This window comes from Pogona vitticeps, chromosome 1, assembly GCF_051106095.1.
Source record: "Pogona vitticeps strain Pit_001003342236 chromosome 1, PviZW2.1, whole genome shotgun sequence".
NCBI lineage: Eukaryota > Metazoa > Chordata > Lepidosauria > Squamata > Agamidae > Pogona > Pogona vitticeps.
Window position 1 is genome coordinate 249,746,006 of NC_135783.1, and position 20,816 is coordinate 249,766,821.

Genomic DNA, 20,816 nt, shown 5'->3' on the forward strand with positions numbered 1-20,816 from the left:
TCGCTATGCTTCAGTTTCAGTATTCTAGGATTTTCATGGCTTAGGAATTTCCATTTTTCTTATCAATGTTTACATTTCCACACCCAAGTTTTAGCTTACTAGAAAAGAGCTCCTTTAATTTATCAAGTTATTGACTTTGTGAGGCAATGTTATTTTACATATCCTTTGCTTTCAGACTTGGATGGAGAGCTGGCTGACTGTCCTGCCGTGACTTTTCTACACTGCGGTTCAAATAAATAAATAAACCTCATTTTCTTAGGCACAATGTACATTTTCAGGGTTGCATGTCTTAAACTCTCCCTAATTATTTTAGTGTTCTATAGTACAATATTCAAACTACGGCTTGTAATAGCATATTGTAATTTGCGCAACACAATAATCAACAGCTTTCAGGATGCACTGTAATTCAAAGGGAGCCAAATTTGAGCCTCTTGTTTGACAAGTGTAGCTTCTAAGCTGAACCACAAAAGTGAAGGATATGAGTGAAGAAGATCAAAGAACATCAAGAACTGTTTGGTTTTTATAACATCTGATTTTTGATTATTGTCCTTTTAGATGCTAATCAAATACTATAAACATCTTCCTACTTCTCTCTGCCAGTCTAGCCTTATGCTCTCTTTTTTTCTGCTGCTTTCCAGTTTGAACTTTGCAATTGAGTTGAGCACGCAGCTGCATATTCCCATTCCTGAGGAGTGGAAGGAGGTTGGGAAGAAGATTAAAATACCCTTTGATAAAAACAGGAACTTCCACCCAGAGTATGATGGGTATTGCCCAGGTGAGTTAATTTGGGAGACAAGGTAATCCATCTATCCCTCTGTGTTGGCTGCAAGATAAATCAGGTGGTTTACCCAGTGATGGTGGTTCAACAGTGATCCTGTTGGCACGCACAAACATGGAACACCCAGAAGGCCACTGGTTAGACTGGGTTCCTCTGTGCGTACAGAGCTGGGAGAAGTACCAATGTATCCATGAAGATTGCAGGTGTTTTAAAAAGACTCTGACTCCCTTCAGAATTCTAGACAAGTGTTCTGGGGGGTGGGGGCGGGGAGAGAAAAAAGTCAAATGAGACAACCGGTTCATCTAGCTCAGTGCCACTCACACTGCCTGGCAGGTGCTCTTCAGGGTTTAAGACTAATTCCTTTTCCACCCCTATTTGGAAATGTCAGGGAATGAACCTAGGATACTTTATTACAATGCCATATGCTTTACAACTGAGTTTCAGCCACTCTCATAACAATGACCTCATGCTGCCACCAAACCCTGGCAGCAGGGGATAAAAAAAGAAGGATCTGTTCCCTCCTCTGTGTCCTATCAGTGGGAGCAATATCTTATACAGAAACACAGAAGAAGGCCTTCTCTGCTGTGGCACCCCAGTTTTATACGTCTTCTCCTTGGGTGGCCTAATTTGGTAACACTGATGGCTCTGCTTTTAAGACCAATTTAAAACATGGCTCTTCACCCAAGTTTTTGAGGTGCCATGATCATAGCTTGACAGGAATGTAGATTCCTCTATACTGTTTCATCTTGTTCAGTTGTTTGAAATTGTTTGATGTGTTGTTGTTGCCTGTATCCCACTCTGAGATCTCTAGTTGTTTGGCAGGATAGAAATACTGTAATAAATGAAGATCAGAAATGCAAGCTCATGACTACCAAAGTTTACGTTTCAAGTGTAATCCCTTTCCGCCTAGAGGCAAAGTGCAATAGGAACAGGGTGCAGATGAGGTGGTCAGCTGTACTACTTAAGTCAAGTTTGACACCCCATCCCAAAGAGCCTTTAAACTGCAAGGAGAGACAGTCCCATCATTGTCCGTAACAGCAGAGGAAGGAAATGAATGAACCACAGATGACACGGCCTGAAGAATCCATAGTCCTCCCACTTGTTTCTCCCCAAATGCAAGTTGTCTTTGCTTGTCCTGCATCAAAACTTCCTAGAGTTTCCAGTAAGAAAATGTCACTGATCTGCATTCTCCCTGCTGCCGAAAAGGATCTAGCCCAGGGGCATGAAAGTCTAACAGTCACGCCCATACCTGGATCACTCTTTGGCTTTGCCTTTGTGCTCTTTTTTCCCAGGTGAGCCAGTGAAACAAGCTGATGTCATCTTGCTTGGATACCCTGTCATGTATCCCATGGAACCAGAAATCAGAAGGAATGACCTTGAGATCTATGAGCCTGTGACTGATACTCAGGGGCCAGCCATGACCTGGGTAAGGGGCTAGCCTTCGGAGGGGGAAAGGAAGACACCAAATGGTTTTAGTGTTGCAGGTATAGGGTTGTGATCTAGTTTGTTGCTAAGATGCATCTCCCTACATGTGATGGTTGTGATGGCAACAGCTTCTGTTTCCTTTCCCTTCCTGCAGAGCATGTTTGCTATTGGTTGGCTGGAGCTGAAAGAGACAGAAAGAGCACAACAACAGCTGAGCAAGTGTTTCAGCAATATCACTGAGCCGTTCAAGGTCAGGCAGGCAAAAGTCGGCACTTGCCCATCCCCTTCTCCTCACTATAGGTTACTTTCCTCTCTGTACCATCCTTCAGTAACTCATTTCCCCTGATTTCCTCAGATCTGGGTAGAGAACGCAGATGGATCAGGAGCTGTGAACTTCTTGACAGGAATGGGTGGATTTTTGCAAGCCATCCTTTTTGGATACACAGGATTCAGGTATAAACCGTATTGATGAGCCATCGTTTAAATATCCATGAGCCCCAAATGTTCTAGTATTAAGAAGCTGGTGAGCTTGGATGGGGAGTGACTGTGATCACGGGGGGATTCTGGGACATGTGGTGCAAATAAACAACTTTTTGAAGCTTTAAATTAGAAAAACTGATCCTAAGGGCAGCCATCACGAAACAGAATCAGGGATAATGTGTGGATTCCACCTGGTCTCTCTCTTACTAGCTGCTAGATGGATCAATATACCCCTTGCCCTCACCATGCTATTGATGCTCTTGAGCAAAGAGGGGGAAAAGCCCAAGAGTGACTCAGTGTAGTCCATTAGCTGGTTACCTCTGTGTCCCTCTTGGACAGCAGACTGCCAGAAGTAGCCCAGTCTCACTTGTCAAAATGTATCACAAGGAAAGAAGCAGCACAGGATGAATTCAACATTGCTATGAAAGGAGATGGGCTTGGATAACAGCAAATGTATGCTGGCCACGGGACACATTTCAAAACCTGTGGTGGGCTGATAATCTCTATTGGGTCAACCAAAAAGTCAGAAAAACATGAGTCAGTTGTTAAGATCACACCTCTTAAGATTGTAGCACCTGTTTAAAATGAAAATATCAGATCTGTGTGTGATAAAGTGGGCACATTTTTATAAGTTAAGTCAATTATGCTTAGCACACAAGCAGAAAGCAAAGTTGAAAGTAACGGGCCAAGAAAGTGCGACACTTAAACACCCAATGCTAAGAGCAGTCTTGCTGCTATGGCCCAAGGAGCTGCTACAGCCTGGCTTGCAGGCAATTTGTAGGCACTGGCAAAGTCTTTCCACCAGGCTAGACATTTTGCAGCTGGCTACCTCATCTTACTTCCAGAGAGACTAACAGCAGTGAAAGCGAGATGGCGAGGACTGACAATTGCAGCCTATATACTCAGTAGTACTGAGATTTAAGCCCAAAGAGTCCCTGTCACAGAAAACAAGGCTTAGTTTTGTCCAATGCTAGCTAGGGAATTCTGGGAAGTAATCCAGAGAATTATACGAAGCTCTGCGTGTATGTCACTCACATTTCAGACCAATACCCCTGAACAGCTCTGTGGAGACACGGAAGGGAATGGCTTCTGCCCCGAGGGCAGTGCAAATATGGCTTAGCTGGCCCAAAGCAAGAAGAAAAGCACAGGTCTGATGTATTTACAATCACCATGTGTGGGGAACATACCTAGAGCCATAAAATTTGTCCCCAACAGCATTCAGAAAACAGCTGAGTCAATATTGACATGGATACCACAGGCAAAATTAAGCATGAGAACACCACTGAATTCAGGAAGAACAGCCGGAAATGGCTAATATATGCAAAATAGTCCCCGTGCAGGAAATCCCTCAGTGGGATTTGCAAGGAAGTAGAGGAATCAGGCGGGCTCCGTAGTTTGTTTTTTCAGCGCTACCTGGGAGTCCCAGTACTATTTGCAAGAGATATATGATGTTTACATATTTACAAATGTGTATATTATTAGAAAAGCAGGAGGCAGTTATCATAACAGGTAAGAATATTTTTAGAGGCAAAATCAACAGAATGGCTCATGAAATAATTGCATCTTGGTGGTAGCTGGGCTGACGTCCTGCCAGATGGCTGGACTAGCTGTGCTTCTACTTTCCAAAGTCCATTTAGGTTGGCTGCCTGTGCTACTTATGCTGGTCCCTGCTGGTCCACACAACTGGCAAGAGCCAGCTTAAGCTGCCCATGTTGTTTAGCTAATGTCCCATGCTTAGGGTTGAAGTACATCAGTGATGCATCATGCATTCTAAGATAATTTGCATTTTCTGACCCTGAGTTTTGATTTGTACAGGCTCTCCTCCTCCCCCATCTCAAAGCTTCCAAAGGCTTCCCCAGGGCAAAAAGGAGCCCAAGGGAGCCCTGGAACCTAAACCAGGAGGATAGGAAGCTTTTAATTAATATAAATTAAATGCTCCCTGTATCCTATCATGGGTATAAATGCTCCCTGTACCCAATCATTATTTATGAAAAGTTGCATAACAGGATGTCCCAATATGTAGTGCAGTCCTGTAGATTTTGCCTTGAGGTGTGCATGATGATGAGATTGTCTGTGCAACAATAAAAAATAAACTATTACTGGTCCCAAGCAGATCATATTGGGTCCAGAGTGGGTTCATTTCAGACCACTTTGGCAATTCAAATACCAGAAGAAAGCCAGGCAGTGTATCCTCAAAATGCTGCCTAACAGCACCATTTAAAGGCTGGAGAGAGGGCAGCAGTTCTTCTTTTTGCCTTTCTTGCTCATTTGTTTCTTTGAGTGGTTGTCTGCTTAGCCCTAACCAAGTATGACAGCCTCTAGATTTGTGCACAGGATTAGAGGGGATGGCCTAGCTTCATCCCCATCACTTTGCCCATGCGAGGCGTGAAGGGTTGAATCAAAGGTGGACAGTCTGCATCCACCCAGGACGTCTACCCTGTGGGCTGGAATTGGGCCATCCCCTCAGAGCCTACACTCAAACCCAGAGGCTAGGATGCCTGAAAAGTGCTTTGAATGGGTGTGAACCTCCATGGATCAGGTAGCGATGTTGATCCAGGACTGCCTCCACCTGCCCCTTCAATTGCAAGGCTGGGCTGGGCAAGAATTTCTGAACCCAGTTTGTAAAAGACCTTTGCTGGGATTTGGTGTCCGTTTCATGTTTATTGTGTAGCTTATGTTTCTTCTTCTTTTATCCTGTCAGTATCCAATCTTCAATCCTCTTTTCCTGGTTTGTTTGGTTTTTTGGTTTTTTTGGCTTGTCCTTTCCTTCCTTACTCTTCATATTTGTTGCTTATGTGAGTAGGTTGGTGTATGAGGTCTCGATGTCATTTTAGAAATAATGTTTTATCATCATGTTGGTTGTGACTTACAGGAAACCTCCCGGGGTTTTCTAGGTATGAAACATCAGAAGGGGTTTAAAGATCCCTCCTCCTGGTGGTGCTCTGGGTCCGTGCAGCTTGCCTAAAACGACACAACTGGCAGGGCCAGTTACCACATTAGCCACATGCAGTCCTGTGATCTTGGCTGCTCCCTTTCCTGGGATTCATTGTGGGGAATTGGATTCCCAACCCTTATTCCACAGCCATGTGCACCAACCTACTGAACTATAATGTTAGCAATGCTTTTATTAGACAATAGGCAAAATCCAGTTCATGTACTGTGTTTCCCCGAAAATAAGACAGGGTCTTATATTAATTTTTGCTCCAAAAATGCATTAGGGCTTATTTTCAGGAGATGTTTATTTTATTTTCGTGTACAGCAATCTACATTTATTCAAATACAGCCATGTCATCTTCTTCTGGTTGCTGCACAATGGTGGAGGGCGGGGTTTCACTATAACTGATAAAGTGAAATAAACTGATAATTATGCTCCAGTGCTGGGAGGCATTCAAGAGAAAACTGGACAATCATCTGTCACATCTGCTTTGACTTGGATTCCTGCCTTGAGCAGGGGTTTGGACTCCATGGCAGAGGCCTCTTGCAACTCAATTGTTCTATCATTCTATGTCTTACTCAGTTCTTGCAAGGATGATGTTGGGGAACTGTTTCGGACTCGGGGAGGGAACTGGGAAAACATCCCCAGCAGGCAAACAAATAAATGGCGGGAGACAAGGGGAAGTGTGGAAGGAACCATTCATTCTTCATTCTGCTTCATGCTTCTTATTAGCCAGAGCTTGAGAAAAGGTGTCTATTAGGATCTGGTGTATTAGTAAACCTGTAGGGTTTACTATTTTGATCTTTGACTCATTTCCACCTTTGTTAGGATCACCAAGAAGTGTCTGAACTTTGATCCTGTTTGTCCAGATGATGTCAAGGAGCTCAAGATCACTGGAATCTGCTATTTAGGATGTAAATTGGATTTCACCCTCACCAAGGGGAACATCACTATCCAAGTGACAAAGACCTCCTCTGATCCGCCATCTGAACTAGAGGTTGTTCTGGCAGGAACAGGAGAGCGACTCCCCTTGAAGGAAGGTAAGGTGTTTCTCTCTGTTGCCATAATGTCAATGTTGTATATTGCTGGTCTCAATCACAGAGGGATTGCTTTCCACTTCAGAGAGTTAAAAAAAAAAAGAATGAATATCGAGGGATGTTTAGCTGCTCGAGTGCCCTGACTGGCGCAGCAACATTGGTGCAAGATTCATCTCGCCCGTCAGTGGCAGGTGCCAGCTGAAGCTGGAAATGGGCTTGCCTGGGATTCACACAGACTACTGTTTCCTCTCATTCTCTGTAACAGAGAAGAAGAGAAGCAGGCAAGGTGACTTCAGACAGAAGGTTTAGTTTTAAAAATGGTTTTAAATCTTGAAAATATATATTTAAAATGTGGAGGGACAGAAGAGGATTGGTAGATGCTGAGGAGGATGTCTGCGGGGGCACTGTGGTATATGGGACCGCAACTCAACGGTATAGAAGAGTTCAGCAACAGTTGTTAGTGGACGATAACTTTCATCACCCACAACTAGGAGAGCCAATGGTGAGCATCACAGTTCAGCAACATCCAGAGGGCCACAAATTACCCACTGCAGTACAGAAGATTAAAAATTGCATAATTGTAGAAAGTGGTTCAGATAATAACCTGTACAGTGGGGTCTGCCTTTCTGTTTCAGGGCGGATTGTCTCCTTCCCCACAGCTGATGGATGGATCCAGAAGACACCTACTGAAGCATTCTAAATTCAGCTTGTTTTAATACTGATACCGTGACAAATATGAGAACCACAAAGCCTTATCAAACCAAAGTTAATGACACAGAGCCAATATTTTAGAGCGCCATGGCTTATCTACATGCAATATCACTGTGGAGACTCAGCCTTTGTTGCCTTGTGTGCACAAACTGCCTGTTCCATGGGAGTTAATCTGGGATTCTTCACTGTCACTCCATTGGAGGCCTAGCGTCCTTCCTGACCAGAGGGCAGGCTTGGAAAAGTTCTGGAAATGGGGGACAAATGAAAGAGGCTTTCTTCTCACTCTTCTTAGGGAGAAAAACTAATTTTCCCTGATAACTTCTTCTTATACAGTGGACCCTCGACTTACAGACGGCTCGACTTACAGACTTTTCGAGTTACAGACTTCTCTGGCTGCAAAATTTAGATTCAACTTGCAGCCGGAGAATCGACCTACAGACCAGAAAAAAACCAAAATGGAACAAAAATAGAATAAAAACTGCCAGTTGTGGGATTAATCAGTTTTCAATGCATTGTAGGTCAATGGAGATTCGACCTACAGACTTTTCGACTTACAGCCATCGTTCCAATACGGATTAATTCCTTAAGTAGAGGGTCCACTGTAGTCTATGACTGACTTCATAAAATGAAGTCATTTCTTTCAATGTAAACCACTGCATATTGTCTGAAAAATATGAATATTCTCCTAACCAGCATTTCCATTGTAATTCTGAAGAGATCTTGGAAGGAATTGGTTACAAGTAACATAATTACCTATAACCAGTAACGTGTTCAGATGATGTGAGTACAACAAAGTTGAAGTGAGATAAAATTCAACAATTAACCAGTAACAAGGTCCAATTATTTTCACAAGTTGCTTTAAAAAGACATTTTAAGACATTTTTAGAGATCACAGTTGTTTTTTTTTAATATTATGCCATTTTTGTATCAATCCTAAGTAATACAAAATAAGTGTTTTCTATCTGTTTCTCTATTTTTGTATTTTCAAGGCCATATGGGGAATTAGTATTTCCATGTTTTTGAGGTGTGTGTGTGTTGGTGTGTTGGCAATAAAAACTAAATATTATTAATGCTAAAAACTACCATTTCAGCTGTGGTGGCAGCAACACTAGTGGTCATCTGGCTGGCTCAAAATAAAAAGTAATGAACATGTTCATTTGTTTTAAGTTAGCATTCCAGGTTCTGATTCTGGGTCCCGTGGAACCTTTTAATTGAATGTTAAACTGGATACCATACTCAGAAAAAGTCATGATTAGAGAAGGTTTCTCTTTGCACATGCTCTGAGACTTATCATCTTCATTATTTACATTGCGTTCCTCCTCTATTTATGTTGGCTCTCCTCGAATGGTCTTCAGGAAGAGTTATTATTGGGCTGCATTTTAAGGAATTAATGAGGTCTTCTAGAGGCAGAGAAAGGGAATCTGTGAGTTGCAAGGTCAGTACAGATTGCCAGACATGATCTTTCACAGAAATAAAGACCACTATTGATTCTGCCTGCCAAGTGGAACGCTGCCATTCCCCATGGCTGTAGAAATGTATATGAACAGGAGTGGGTGAAGGTAGAGAATGGAATTTGAGAGGCGTAGTTTATTTCCACTTTTAGCCTTTGAAAGTCAACAAAAAAGACCACAGGATGACATCAAAATCACAGATGCAGAATGAAAAAAAGCCCCTTGGGGGGGAAAAAGAAGCATCTGAGGGGAAAGAGACTCCACCATGGCTCTGGCATCTGGTCTCCCTGACCCGGATTGCATAAGCCAGCCTTTCCAATTCTGGATCCCTTCTTATTGTTTAATTATAATGCTGGTCTTCCTTCATCATTGTTGTCACTGAGGATACTTCACACAGGACATTTAAGCTCCTGTCTCCCTTTTCTTGCAATTATGTTTAATCCAAGCAAATCCAGAGATCCTGAACTACTGTGGATGTATGAAAAGCTGCCCCAGAACCAATGCAAGCTTCAAGTCAGCATAAGGAAGTGTATAAGGAGAGAGAGAGAGAGAGAGAGAGAGAGAGAGAGAGAGAGAGAGAGAAGGCTTTCTGCCCTGTAATTAGGCTGGCTGAGACCCAAGACCTATCTTTAAAACACACGCATACACACACAGAGAGGGGGGGGGCACAGTCCCTAATCACCAGAAGGCTGTAATGCCTGGGTGGAGCGGTAGAAAGGATTCTTCTCTCCAAACGTGACCTCCAGCTCCTTACAGTTAGTTGGTTTGGGGAATGCCAAAGTCATTTTATACTCACACTGCAGTCTTCTGCACATACCTGTAAGTATGACCCATTGAAAGGGTCAAGGGTTTACTTCTGAATAAACATGGACGGGACTGTGGTTCTTTGCTACTCGGGAGACTGTTGAAAAGCACTGAAAACTAGGAATGCGCACAGACCTCCAGGTTGGGCTTGGGTCCCAGTCCAGCCCTTTTAGAAAACGGCCCACTCATGCTTGGGCCATTTGGAGCAAACCCAAGTCAAAAACTGGAAACCAGAGAGGTTCATGCCATCCATTGACTGTCATGAGAAATGCAAGAACGACACTTTTTGTTCTCTTTGTCACATGAGGATGAAATTTGAAGGCCTAGTAGCTCCTCAGAAGGAAATCAGAGCGGCAACCTGGAGTTCAATATGGGCCAGGGCTTTTGTGCAAGAGCAGCCTTTCCATTGCAAGGGCACTCCCAAGGACAAACGTAGTCTCCCTGTGTTCCTGGAGGACCATTGCAATGGGAATGACAGACCTCTGTATTTAATATGTAAGACCTAAATAACAGCCCTCTGAAGTGTCTGAAACATAACTCCGTCGGACTTGACCTGGGATTAAAGTTTGGGTCTGTTAGCCTTTGGGGAGGCCAACCATCTGATGAAGCATCTGATTGATAAAAGGGACTCTTGTGACCCAGAAGTTTCACCATGTCTTAGTATCTGCCATACATTTTTGTATTCTATATATTTCTCTACTGAAATATTCTATATTTTTATACAACCAAATTGAAGTCCCATTGATTTCAGCAGCAAAGAGTTAAGTGCTGTAGAGACAGTGAGAAAATTGTCACAACGTAGGCTGGCAATCTTGTATACACTTATTGAAAATAAGCTCAGTGAAATGCAAAGGGCTGCCCCTTGAGGAAATAAACATAGGATCAAGCTGCAGGACCCCAGGAATGAGCTAAGTGAAATACCATTACTTTCAATGGGAGGTACTGATTAAAATGTATATGTGTGTTTGTGTGTACATATGTGTATGTCGGTAAATATGCAACACTAGGACTCAGGAGGCCTGAGTTTGAATCTCTTCCCAGCCATAGCAACTCACTAGGGGAGTGGAACTGGTAAAACCACTTCTCAGATATATCACGTATCTTGAAAGCCCTATTAGGGTCACTACAAGTATAAGTCAGTTCTGACTTGATGGCACTTGACAACAAACTAGTATTCTCCATACACTCTTTGACCTAATAATTATAAATAATTTACGACTCTACCTAAAATTGCAAGGTTAAGAACATATGAATCTAGCCTGATGCATCATAAATCCTTTTGCAGCCCTGTTCAACAAAAGATTGCGATTTTTCAGACATCGAGACTGCATGAATTCCCTTCACTCCCCTAAATTCCCTCTCTTTGTCCATTCTTGTTATGCCCAAACATTTGAGCCACCATTTTCTTAATGATTGAAAAGGGGTATGTTCTCATACCTTCCCCAAATTATTTTAGCAGCTGTTAGCAAATCTGAAATCAATAATGACTCATTATAGTTAGATTAGGTGCTTTGTCCTAATCATAAAGTTGGTACTAGATATAGCAGTTTTTTGTGAGCATGTTACAAGCGGGTAGAAACAGTTGTGTTTTCAGCTTAAGAGATTTGTAGCTCAGTACTATACATGTTTACAAGACAATAATGCTGGTAAAAGTTGAAAGCAACAGGGAGTGAGGAAGCCCAAATATGAGACAGATTGACTCTCTAAAGGAAACCACAGGTATGAGTATGCAAGAGCGCAGCAGGGCAGTTGAGGGAAGGACATTCTGGAGACTGCTTATTCATAATTGGAGGCAAATTGACGCACACATAACAGCAACAAACATGTATTCAGTGTGCCTTATTTTCAAGTAAGTACGCCTAGCCTTCCCTCCTTAAGGAGGCACTGAAGTCAAAACCCCGGTTTCTCTCTTTCCTAATTGACGCATACAAAAATAAGCCCTGCACAAGCCAGGTATGTTCTAAATGTTCTGAAATGGGTGTGTGCTTTATTTGTTTTGCTTTGCTTTCCACACAAACTTAAGGTAAAGGAGCAGTTTGCTGGTCATTCTGTTTTGCTCAGTCAAGGTGCTAATTAGGGGTTCTATATTAGTAAATGCACGGCCCATTCCCAGCGCCACAGGCTGCAATATTTAGCTGGTACTGACAACGGGATTGGTAAAGCTTCCAGCAGCTCCTCGCTGTTTCTTGCCACTATCCAACCAAACAGCTGAGAATATGGGGCAAGATGTGAAAGCCATGCCACGAAGTTGTTACCACAGGAGACCTTCAAAGAAGAGAACCCCACTGCTATTTTCCTGGATCAAAAAATAGCTTTGTTCTTGTGGGAAGTGTGGAGCTGTGGCAGGCAAAGAGAGAATGTGTGGCCAGTAGACAACCAGAGCATGTGTGTGACAGAGAGAGAGAGAGACCAAGATGAAAGCTGCCTTTTTATGCCAGGGGACTATTTTAGACCAAAACAGCAACATATGTACACTTGTCAGAGGGAGAGAGAGAGGGAGGCAAAGCAGCAAATTACAGGGCTCTTTGCTACACAACAACCCTGGCATTTAAATGTAACTAGAACCCACTGTAATGATGGGCCAGCCTGAGAAGAATGTTAAGAAGGGGAGTTGTGGACCAATGGATGTTTAGCAGAAAATCATCCGAGAAGCCCCAAATGAGAAAGCTAACCAGAATAGCCTGGGGTGTGACACCTGGGCGATTTTAGATTTCTGCATCTTTAGCAGGTCAGAAATATAGGTACACCAACATCTCTCTGATAATTAGATCCATATTTCTGCATTTTTGTTTTTTTTCTGGGAGAAAAGGCAACGAATTAACCAATCACAACGACAACATGACTAATGTAACCTTCCACAGAGTGACACTATTTGAGTGGTTAAAGGCAAGAGCCTTTGAGACTTGAAACCACTACAAACTCTTTTATTGAGGATATCCTCCAGATATGCTCATTTACAGTGTCCATCATCCCCGAGCAGAATAACCAAAGATGGTAGGGACCAATATAGGCAGGTGCCAGATTGGGGAAAGGATGGGAAAGCCTAGAACCTTGTTTGTGCTTCCTTTCATTGCTTGAGTGCAAGAACATCTGCCCTAATCAGGAACTTTGTAGAGCAGAGCCAGCATGGCATAAACTGATCAGATAAAAACACTGCAGCACACCTCATGCAAGTGGCAAAGGAAGAATTACATGGAAATGATTGTCCCTTCCCGTTTACATCCTGTGGGTCTGTTCCGAGTATTCCCAGCAACCTGAAACAGACAGACACACAGAGAGAGGTGCTTATGCTGAGAACTTTGCTAAAATGGAAATTAAGCTGAGAGGTGACCAGAGGCCATCATGATCTCTGGCAGCATATTAGCTGAACATCCATAGTAAGAGTTTCAAGTTGCCCTAAGACAGACCTTGCACCAGTAAACCTGAGAAGTGGGGAATGAATTCTTGGGAAGGTCTAACCCAGGAGGCTCTTTGAACTTCTTCAGATTTGCAAATAACTTGGCATTCATCTTCTGATGGCTGAGGATGGTGGTGGAGTTGCAGTCCAAGAACATCTGGAGGCTCTGGGTCCTCCTGGCCCTGCTTTAGGTAATGTTGTCTCACTGTCATTCTTTCAAAACCGAGCGAGGGCTTGCTTACCCAGGGAAAATATTCTCCCTTGGAACAGGCTAATCAGGTTCAAGATGGGTCACTGGAAGTGCACTATGGCATTTAGATTGATCTTTCTCTTCAGGTAAAAACATGCACTTTTCCAAGATATTTTGGGCATGAGAAATCACTCAGCACCTAAAATTGCTCCAGTGTCCAAATTACAAAAGTCATGTGCCTGCAATCTAAAAAGATTTTGGGGAGTCAAGCAATGCTCTTTGCTTATTTATTTGGGGAAATGGATAGCATTGGACTGGAAAATAAACAAAAACAAAAATTTTGGGTAGAAGAGACAATAGAAGAGGGAGAAAAAAAGGATTAACTCTGCCTGCAAACTAGTGGAATAATCAGTAACTGCTTTCCAGTTAGATGTTGCTTGCATTTTAAATCTGCTTTACTGGAGAAACAGATCTATTTGATTTGATTTCATTTGTTCCTTTCTCTTTGGAAGTGGGATGGCCCTGAATTATATAATAAATTACAAAAATGGGAAGTGTTCAGAGCAGAGATGACAGGAGAGGAGGGGGGAGAAAGGGTTAATTCCACTAGAAACCTATAATCACTAGCGTGGACAGTGCTTGTATATTAAATCTGCCTTTCCATGGACTTGGACAGCAGCAGTTTGTCAATGGCACTTCACACAATTGACAGTGGAAGGAACCTACCTGAAAAGTAAAAGCCCTTGACAGGGGCTCAGAAATGTGTGGGTAGGAGCACTCTGGGAATGGATCGGTTCACTCTAGCAATTATGCCATCTGATCACCCAAAAAAAGAGCAAACCAACCCATTCCCACAGTGCACCAAACAGCAGGACAAATGCCTGTCTGATCGAGTCCTCAGACTACAGTCCTACATATACCGTACGCAGAGTGAACCCCATGGGCCAAAATATAACTTTATTTCGGAGTAAGCGTGCAGAGAATTGCACTGTGAGGGTACCGCTGAGAGCCACTACCAAGCTCATTGCTTTCCCTGTGCTCTGTTCTCACTTTGGCCATGTGGATTGCTGTGCCCCGCTCTATAAACTCTCCTACCTATGTGTGTTGTTTACATTGGGACTAAGACCATGGATAGCTCAGTGGTTTAGGCACTATATCTGGTTGCAGAGCCAGAGGTTGGGAGTTCGATTCCCCACTGTGCCTCCTGTGAGTAGAGCCCTGCGTGGCCCTGGGCAAGCTGCACAGTCCCAGGGCACCCCCAGAAAAAAGGGCCATGGTAAACCACTTCCGAGTGCTCATCACCTAGAAAACGATGGAAAATGTTGCTGTAGATCAGAATTGACTTGGCAGCATAAAGTCATATTATTATTAGGATACTTTGAAAGGTGTAGATATGGGCAAGGCTTACAATAGCCTGGGCTACTAAGAAAAGTTAATATTGCAGGCACATTACGCTTCTGATTCTTGGTAACTGCTCTTATGAAACACATGACCCAAGCGGGGGGAAAAATCCACATTGATTTTTATTAAAGCAGATGTGTACAAAAGAGTAGTGGATTATAAAATCATTTAATCACTTGAATAGAAATAATCAAACAAAATGTTCCTGAATCAATTATAAGGAAAGAAACAATGAGGGCTTTAAGGAAGATTCTAAGGCAGCCTTCTCCAGTCCAGTGCCATCCAGATGTGTTAGCTGTGTTTGCTGAGGATCGTGGAGATTACAGTTTGATACATCTGGCGAGCAGTGGGTGGTAGGAGCCTGTTCTAAGGTATTAAGCACCTGAGTTGTTAAGATAATGCAAAGGACATTGATGATGGCCTTCTCTGGGATAGTAAGATTAAATATGTTTCTCTAGAGAAGTTTGAATAGTTACCTTAAGGATTAATTAACTTCCCAATACTGTAAAATATCCCTTGTGCTGAGGTCTCACCAATGAATAACAGATCAACTGTACAAAAATTTATGATTGTTAACACCTTCAGTGGATACATGCATAGTTCTCCTTATATGAAAAGTGACTGTGAAAATGCCCTCACGGGAAATAATTTAACAATATGCAGGGCTATGTTTTCATATTGATACATATACTGTAATAAGCAGTTCAGAGAGCATATTAAATCCCCCTAATGGCTGTGTGCTTTCTTTGCTGTTGCTGTCTGTCAGACCAGCAAAGAAAAAGAGGGCAGAAACCTAGAAATAAAAAGGAGCAATGGAGAAGGAAGCTTTACGGTAGGTACAGCGGGCGGGGGGGGGGAACAATGGTGTAGACAAGCTCAGCCTTGAGCGTTTAAGAAGAAGAAGCTGTCTACTTCAGCTGAATTTTCCCAATGAAATATGAGCTGTGAAATGTCTCCCAAAATACGTCAATGCATTGGTGCCATGAACTGGATGACCTGAATTAGAATTCACAGATGTTTTGTGTTGTGCAGTCTTTAGGTTACACCAGATGAGTCTCTAAATGGTCACAAAGACATTGCCAGGCATGCTGAAGGCCATCTGCTCACTTCTTATCTTCATCTTCAGTAGGAAAGAGTCTGTAAGCCAAGTAGTTCATGGATTCCTGAGCGAGCTTAGAGAGATGGAGGACCCCCGTGACCACCAGAGCAATGAGGACTAATGGCAGCGCCACATTCCACATTGTGGCAAGGATGTTGTAGCATTTGGCTTTGGAGCCGTAGTGACGGGCAGCTTCAAGGTCACCGGCCACTTTCTGGTCACGTGCCTGTGAGGGAGAAGAAGGAAAAGGCATTGGCAAGCAGACAGTATTGCAAAGGGAAGGAAACTGGAAATCTCTGGTAAAGACAGGGGTAAACAGTTCTGAAGAACAATAATTAGTCAATGCTAGAAATGGAAGCTACAGTGCAAGCAGCAACTCACGACATGCTCACGTAGGAGTGTGATTGGGACATGCATTTGTTCCTAAAATTTTATTCCATACAAATTATATAGCAATTGTTTATATAGGCCCCATGCTGTCCCCCTGTACTCCACAGTGCTAAATGGGAAGACCGGAAGTGTGGTCCATGTGGAGTACTGTACACAACATCCACACAGATTGGCATTTCCATTGTATGTACAAATGTGTGCATTTCTTTCCCTTTAGTTTAAGAATAAAGTTCTTAAGTGAAAGTATGAGAAGACCCCTGTGTGATTATATGCTTAACCTCAGAAGGTCCTGAACTAACAGGCTGGGGATTTGCCAAGAGCAGGAATGCCACACATTCCACACCAGATTATAATCAGTCAGTCAGTCAGTCAGTCAGTCAGTCAGTCAGTCTGTCTGTCAGTCTGTCTGTCTGTCTGTCTGTCTGTCTATCTGTCTATCTATCTATCTATCTATCTATCTATCTATCTATCTATCTATCTATCTATCTATCTATCTATCTATCTATCTATCTATCTATCTATCTATCTATCTATCTATCTATCTATCTATCTATCTATCTATCTATCTATCTATCTATTTCCACTTCTAATGGGGCAACCATTACTGTTACCACTCTGTGGGCAGTTCACAGCGTACAATAAAATCATAGAATAAAAGCACCATTTAATAAATGCAATAAAATACAATAAACCTTGTTCCTAAGTAAAACAATGAACCTACCTGTAAATAGAAATGTACAAATCAAAACCCATTTGAGTATCTCAGGTTAATATTCAGACTAACAGATGGCAGCTTTCTATAATTTTGTCTTAATTAGCTTTCCAAAAACAGAGAGGAACGGTGCCTTGCACACCTCTGTAGGAAGCATATTCCAGGAGGAAAGGGCCACAAATGAGAAACCTTGGTTTCTAGCGTTGGCCCCCTTGAGTGTTACAAGTCTTAACATGTGACGAACAGGTGGGATAGGAGAAGATGTTCTAACATGTATCAAGGCCCTAAATAGTTAAGGGCTTTATAGGTTAAGACCAACACCTTAAATTAAGCACAGAAACTAACAGGGAGTTAATGAAGGCATGCCAAGACTAGGGATATGTGTTCATATCTGCTGGTATCTGTAATCAGTTTGGCCACTGCATTTTGGAATATCCCTCTAATGATCCTCTCAACCATGGTATCTCTGTCTTATCCGAATTCAATTTCAGTTTATTGGCCCTTATCCAGTTCATTATCTACACCAGGCAGCACTCAGGGACCCACACGGCATCACCTGCAGATGAAGAGGAGATACCTATAGAGCTGTCAGCCATCTGCATATTGATGACAGCAAACTCCAAATCTCTGTTATGACTTCTCCCAGAGGCTTCATATAGATATTAAAAAGCATTGGGAAAACAGCATCTGTGGGACTCCATAATAGAGGTCAAAGGAGTGGACAATGCCTCTATCCAGGACTGGCCCTCAAGGAAGGACTTTAATGACCAAAGAATGGAGTCCCTAAGTCCCAAACTCAATTAGCTGTCTTAGAAAGATACCATGGTCGATAGTATCAAGGGCTGCAGAAAGATCCAGGAGGACCAGCAGAGTTTCACTCCTCCTGTCTGCCTCCCTCAAGAGAATGCCTTGCAGGGCAACCAATGTCATTCCTGTCCCATGGCATAGCATAAACCCCAATTGAAATGGGTCTCAGCTATCCTGTTCCTCCAAGAATGCTTACAGCTGGTCAGCCACCACCTTGTCAATCAACTTGTCTATAGTTGTTAAGATAATCCATTACTAAATTAAACATCTTTGGAATGGGCCTTATAATGGTTTCCATTGGGAAGGAAGGTAAATGACGCTCCTGTAGGGATGCATGAATGATATGGGTAGTCCATTCCATGGTCATTTCCTTTCCTGATTTCAAGAGCGACAATGAGCAAGGATCTAGATAGGAGGTGGTGGCTTTGCAGTGCACAGGTGCCTTGTCGACCTCCTCAGGCTTCAAGAGCTTGAAGGGCTAGTTTTTTAAAAAACAAATGAGGCCTTGTAAATAAATTACCTCATGTCTGCTTATGCCTCCCACACAGGCACTCTCTGAACTTCTCAGAAATTCCTTTTCAACCCTTCCTAGATAGGTTCTTTTTGTTTGCTTACATGCTGCTATTTCCATTTTCAAGCAATGTTGGAGGCCAGTCACACAGTATGTTTCACAAATCAGCAACCAGAGAGTTTAATTTCTGAAGAATGACCAGTTTCTCAGGTCTGTTTCTAAGACTAAAGGCTTTCAATTGGGAGCTTCTGGCACAGAAATGAACCCCCCACTCATTTGCAGCATTAGGAAGTACTGCCATACTAAAGTCCCCTCCTACAAACAAAGCCTGGTGCCAAAAATTAATTTTTTAAAAAAACTATTCTCTGAAACCAGCAAATGGGATGAAGTAAAGTATTCAACATATTGGATCCGGCCTTGCATCATCCGTTCAATGGGGGGAAAAAATACTGAAACAATTCATGCCGAATCAGATATATTTACTGGAGCTTCAATCCATCCAGACAAGCCCTTAAAATGAACCTACATGTTCTGCGTGTATGACTTTACATAACCGAAAGACAGGGAGTGGGAAAAATTCGGCACCGATAAAAATGTAGGTGCTGAGTCTTCCCCAACCCCTGCCTAATCTCCAAATTCCATGGCTGAGGGCCAGCTGGCCAAAAATGAACCCTAGCAGTGAGCTGCAAAGAGGGATCAGTGCTGCTCATTCCCTGCAGGTCTCACAGCTTTTTCATCTCCCATCTCCTCTAAAAATGAGCAGAAAGGAAGCTTTCAATTTCTCATCATCAAGTAGCTTCACTAAAGGGACAGCCAGCCAGCTGCTTAATGATCTAAAGAAATGGGAAGCTTCCTTTCCTGAAGATCAGTCTCCATCATGCTAAAAAAGATTGCTTGAGGTGCAGTGTGATCAGTCCATGTGTTTGGATGCAAAGATAGCCCCACATGATATACGACACATCAATGTGACTCTGGTTAGCATAATGAAGACCAGGATAATTCAGTTGTCTAATGACATTCTGATACCTTGGAAAGATCCAATGATTGTTTAGAGTTCAGCAGATACTAGTCAAAGACATTTTATCCCAATTGAATGAAAGTAAATTCTTTGAAGTGAGTTGCACTAACTTAGGGGGGGCAGCAGGTTCTCTTTATAAGATTTGGCAGCCATCCAATGACTCCAGGAATTCGTTTTCTGGGCTCTGTACAAATCTCTCTCTGTCATCTGCACATTTTGTTGTGAAAGTCTCAGAGAGGAGAAACCCACAACTTTCCCAGAATCAACACTCATTTCAGCAAGCTTCAATTAGTTCATGGTAGCCCTTTGAATCCTTGGTGACTGAGCCTCTGTTTAATTATTTCCTGATTATTATGGTCATTATATTTTTGGAGATTAAGGAAGAAGAAGGAATTATTTCAAGGAGACCTTGGGGAAAGCCAAGAATGAAACTTTTAAATTTAGTTCATTGGCAAGAAGCTACAGAAAGAAATCAAAACCGTATGCAATGTTTTGAGTTTCACAAGGCTCTTAATCACAGCATCTAGGTCTGTGTACTATACCTAGATAAACTAGAACAGTTTCCCTCTTACCACTAATATATCTGATTAGTTTATGTTGCTGCTGATTAGTTTTTGGGAATTCCTCTCTACAATAAAGCCCTGGAGGGCCTCTCGGGCAAAAATGGGGCTCCAGTGCAGAACAGCAAAGGTATACAAAATGTGTCAAAGGGAGAAAGACTGTCCAGGATCTTCCTACCTTGACCGAGAAGGCAAGAGCTACAAAGCCAAGACAGCAGAGGTTCATGTAGATGGTGTTGAAGATGGACCAAGTCATGTAGTCACGTGGGACCACCGGAGGCCTCATGGTGATGACCGTTGGAGATGGTTCTTGCTTGTGGGACGTCATGGGCAGGTAGTCTTCACGAGGGTATGATGTGTCCATAGTTCCAGCTGGAGGGAAATACACCCTTTCCCAGTTGTGGCAGCCTGTGAGGGAGCCAGACAAGCTTGCCCCTTTATATAGCGTGTGGCTGAGGAACATATTCACCTCCTTCTATATATAAATCAGGGAAATTACAGTTCTAGTCCAACAGCGGTTATCAGAAATACATTGCCTGGGCAGAGAGAAATATTTGGTTTTCAAGGCTTCCCTCACTCCCTTGAACAAGCAGTACTTTTTATAACCACAGAGTTGGTTTTGGCCTCTCTCCCAATCTAGAGAAATGGTTGGTAATTCAGGCACATACAGCTTCAAAGGCAGCTAGGAGAGATACATGTTCAGCAAGCTGCAAGGTGGCACTTACCTCCTTACATTACAAGTGCTCTCATATGTGGGAGACTCTCAAGACTGGCAGACAACAGATGGACCTAGGACTTGATTGTAACCTATGGCTGCAGAAATGTGTCCTGAACTAGTAATTACTCTTCCAGTTGTTCATGTCTCCTCCTACACAATTTCTGACCTATATTGCATGTCCTCTGACTTAAATTGAACAGTTTTTGCCTTTCCAAGTGTGACTTGTAAGATGTAGATGAGGTGGTGGGCTAAATACTGGCAGATGTTTATCAGAGCTCTGTATTTTAAAGCATATGAATGTGCACACACATGTGTGCATATGCTAACAGGATTATAGGGAAGCCTGCTTTAATCAGAGTAGTGGCAGTAGCATAAGGGGTGGGGCTTTCCTA

The 20,816-nt window shown here is 42.7% G+C and overlaps 2 protein-coding genes across 3 annotated transcripts in view; one reads left to right on the forward strand and one right to left on the reverse strand.

The window, feature by feature from the left end:
- The window catches only part of PGGHG (protein-glucosylgalactosylhydroxylysine glucosidase), a 36,405-nt gene extending 27,887 nt beyond the window's left edge, over positions 1-8,518 (forward strand). For both annotated transcript variants that reach the window (XM_072985555.2, XM_072985553.2), the window contains exons 9-14: positions 639-775; positions 2,071-2,204; positions 2,358-2,453; positions 2,559-2,656; positions 6,447-6,658; positions 7,291-8,518. In XM_072985555.2, coding sequence (XP_072841656.2) covers positions 639-775; positions 2,071-2,204; positions 2,358-2,453; positions 2,559-2,656; positions 6,447-6,658; positions 7,291-7,355 — 742 coding nt within the window. In that variant the 3' untranslated portion in view covers positions 7,356-8,518. The remainder of the gene's footprint in view (positions 1-638; positions 776-2,070; positions 2,205-2,357; positions 2,454-2,558; positions 2,657-6,446; positions 6,659-7,290) is intronic.
- A 6,194-nt stretch (positions 8,519-14,712) lies between these two features.
- IFITM5 (interferon induced transmembrane protein 5) overlaps positions 14,713-20,816 on the reverse strand; it is a 6,794-nt gene continuing 690 nt past the window's right edge. The window contains exons 1-2 of the mRNA XM_020806993.3: positions 19,885-20,816; positions 14,713-15,934 (exon numbers count right to left, since the gene is read on the reverse strand). The exon at positions 19,885-20,816 is cut by the window's right edge and continues 690 nt beyond it. Coding sequence (XP_020662652.3) covers positions 15,713-15,934; positions 19,885-20,169 — 507 coding nt within the window. The 5' untranslated portion in view covers positions 20,170-20,816 and the 3' untranslated portion in view covers positions 14,713-15,712. The remainder of the gene's footprint in view (positions 15,935-19,884) is intronic.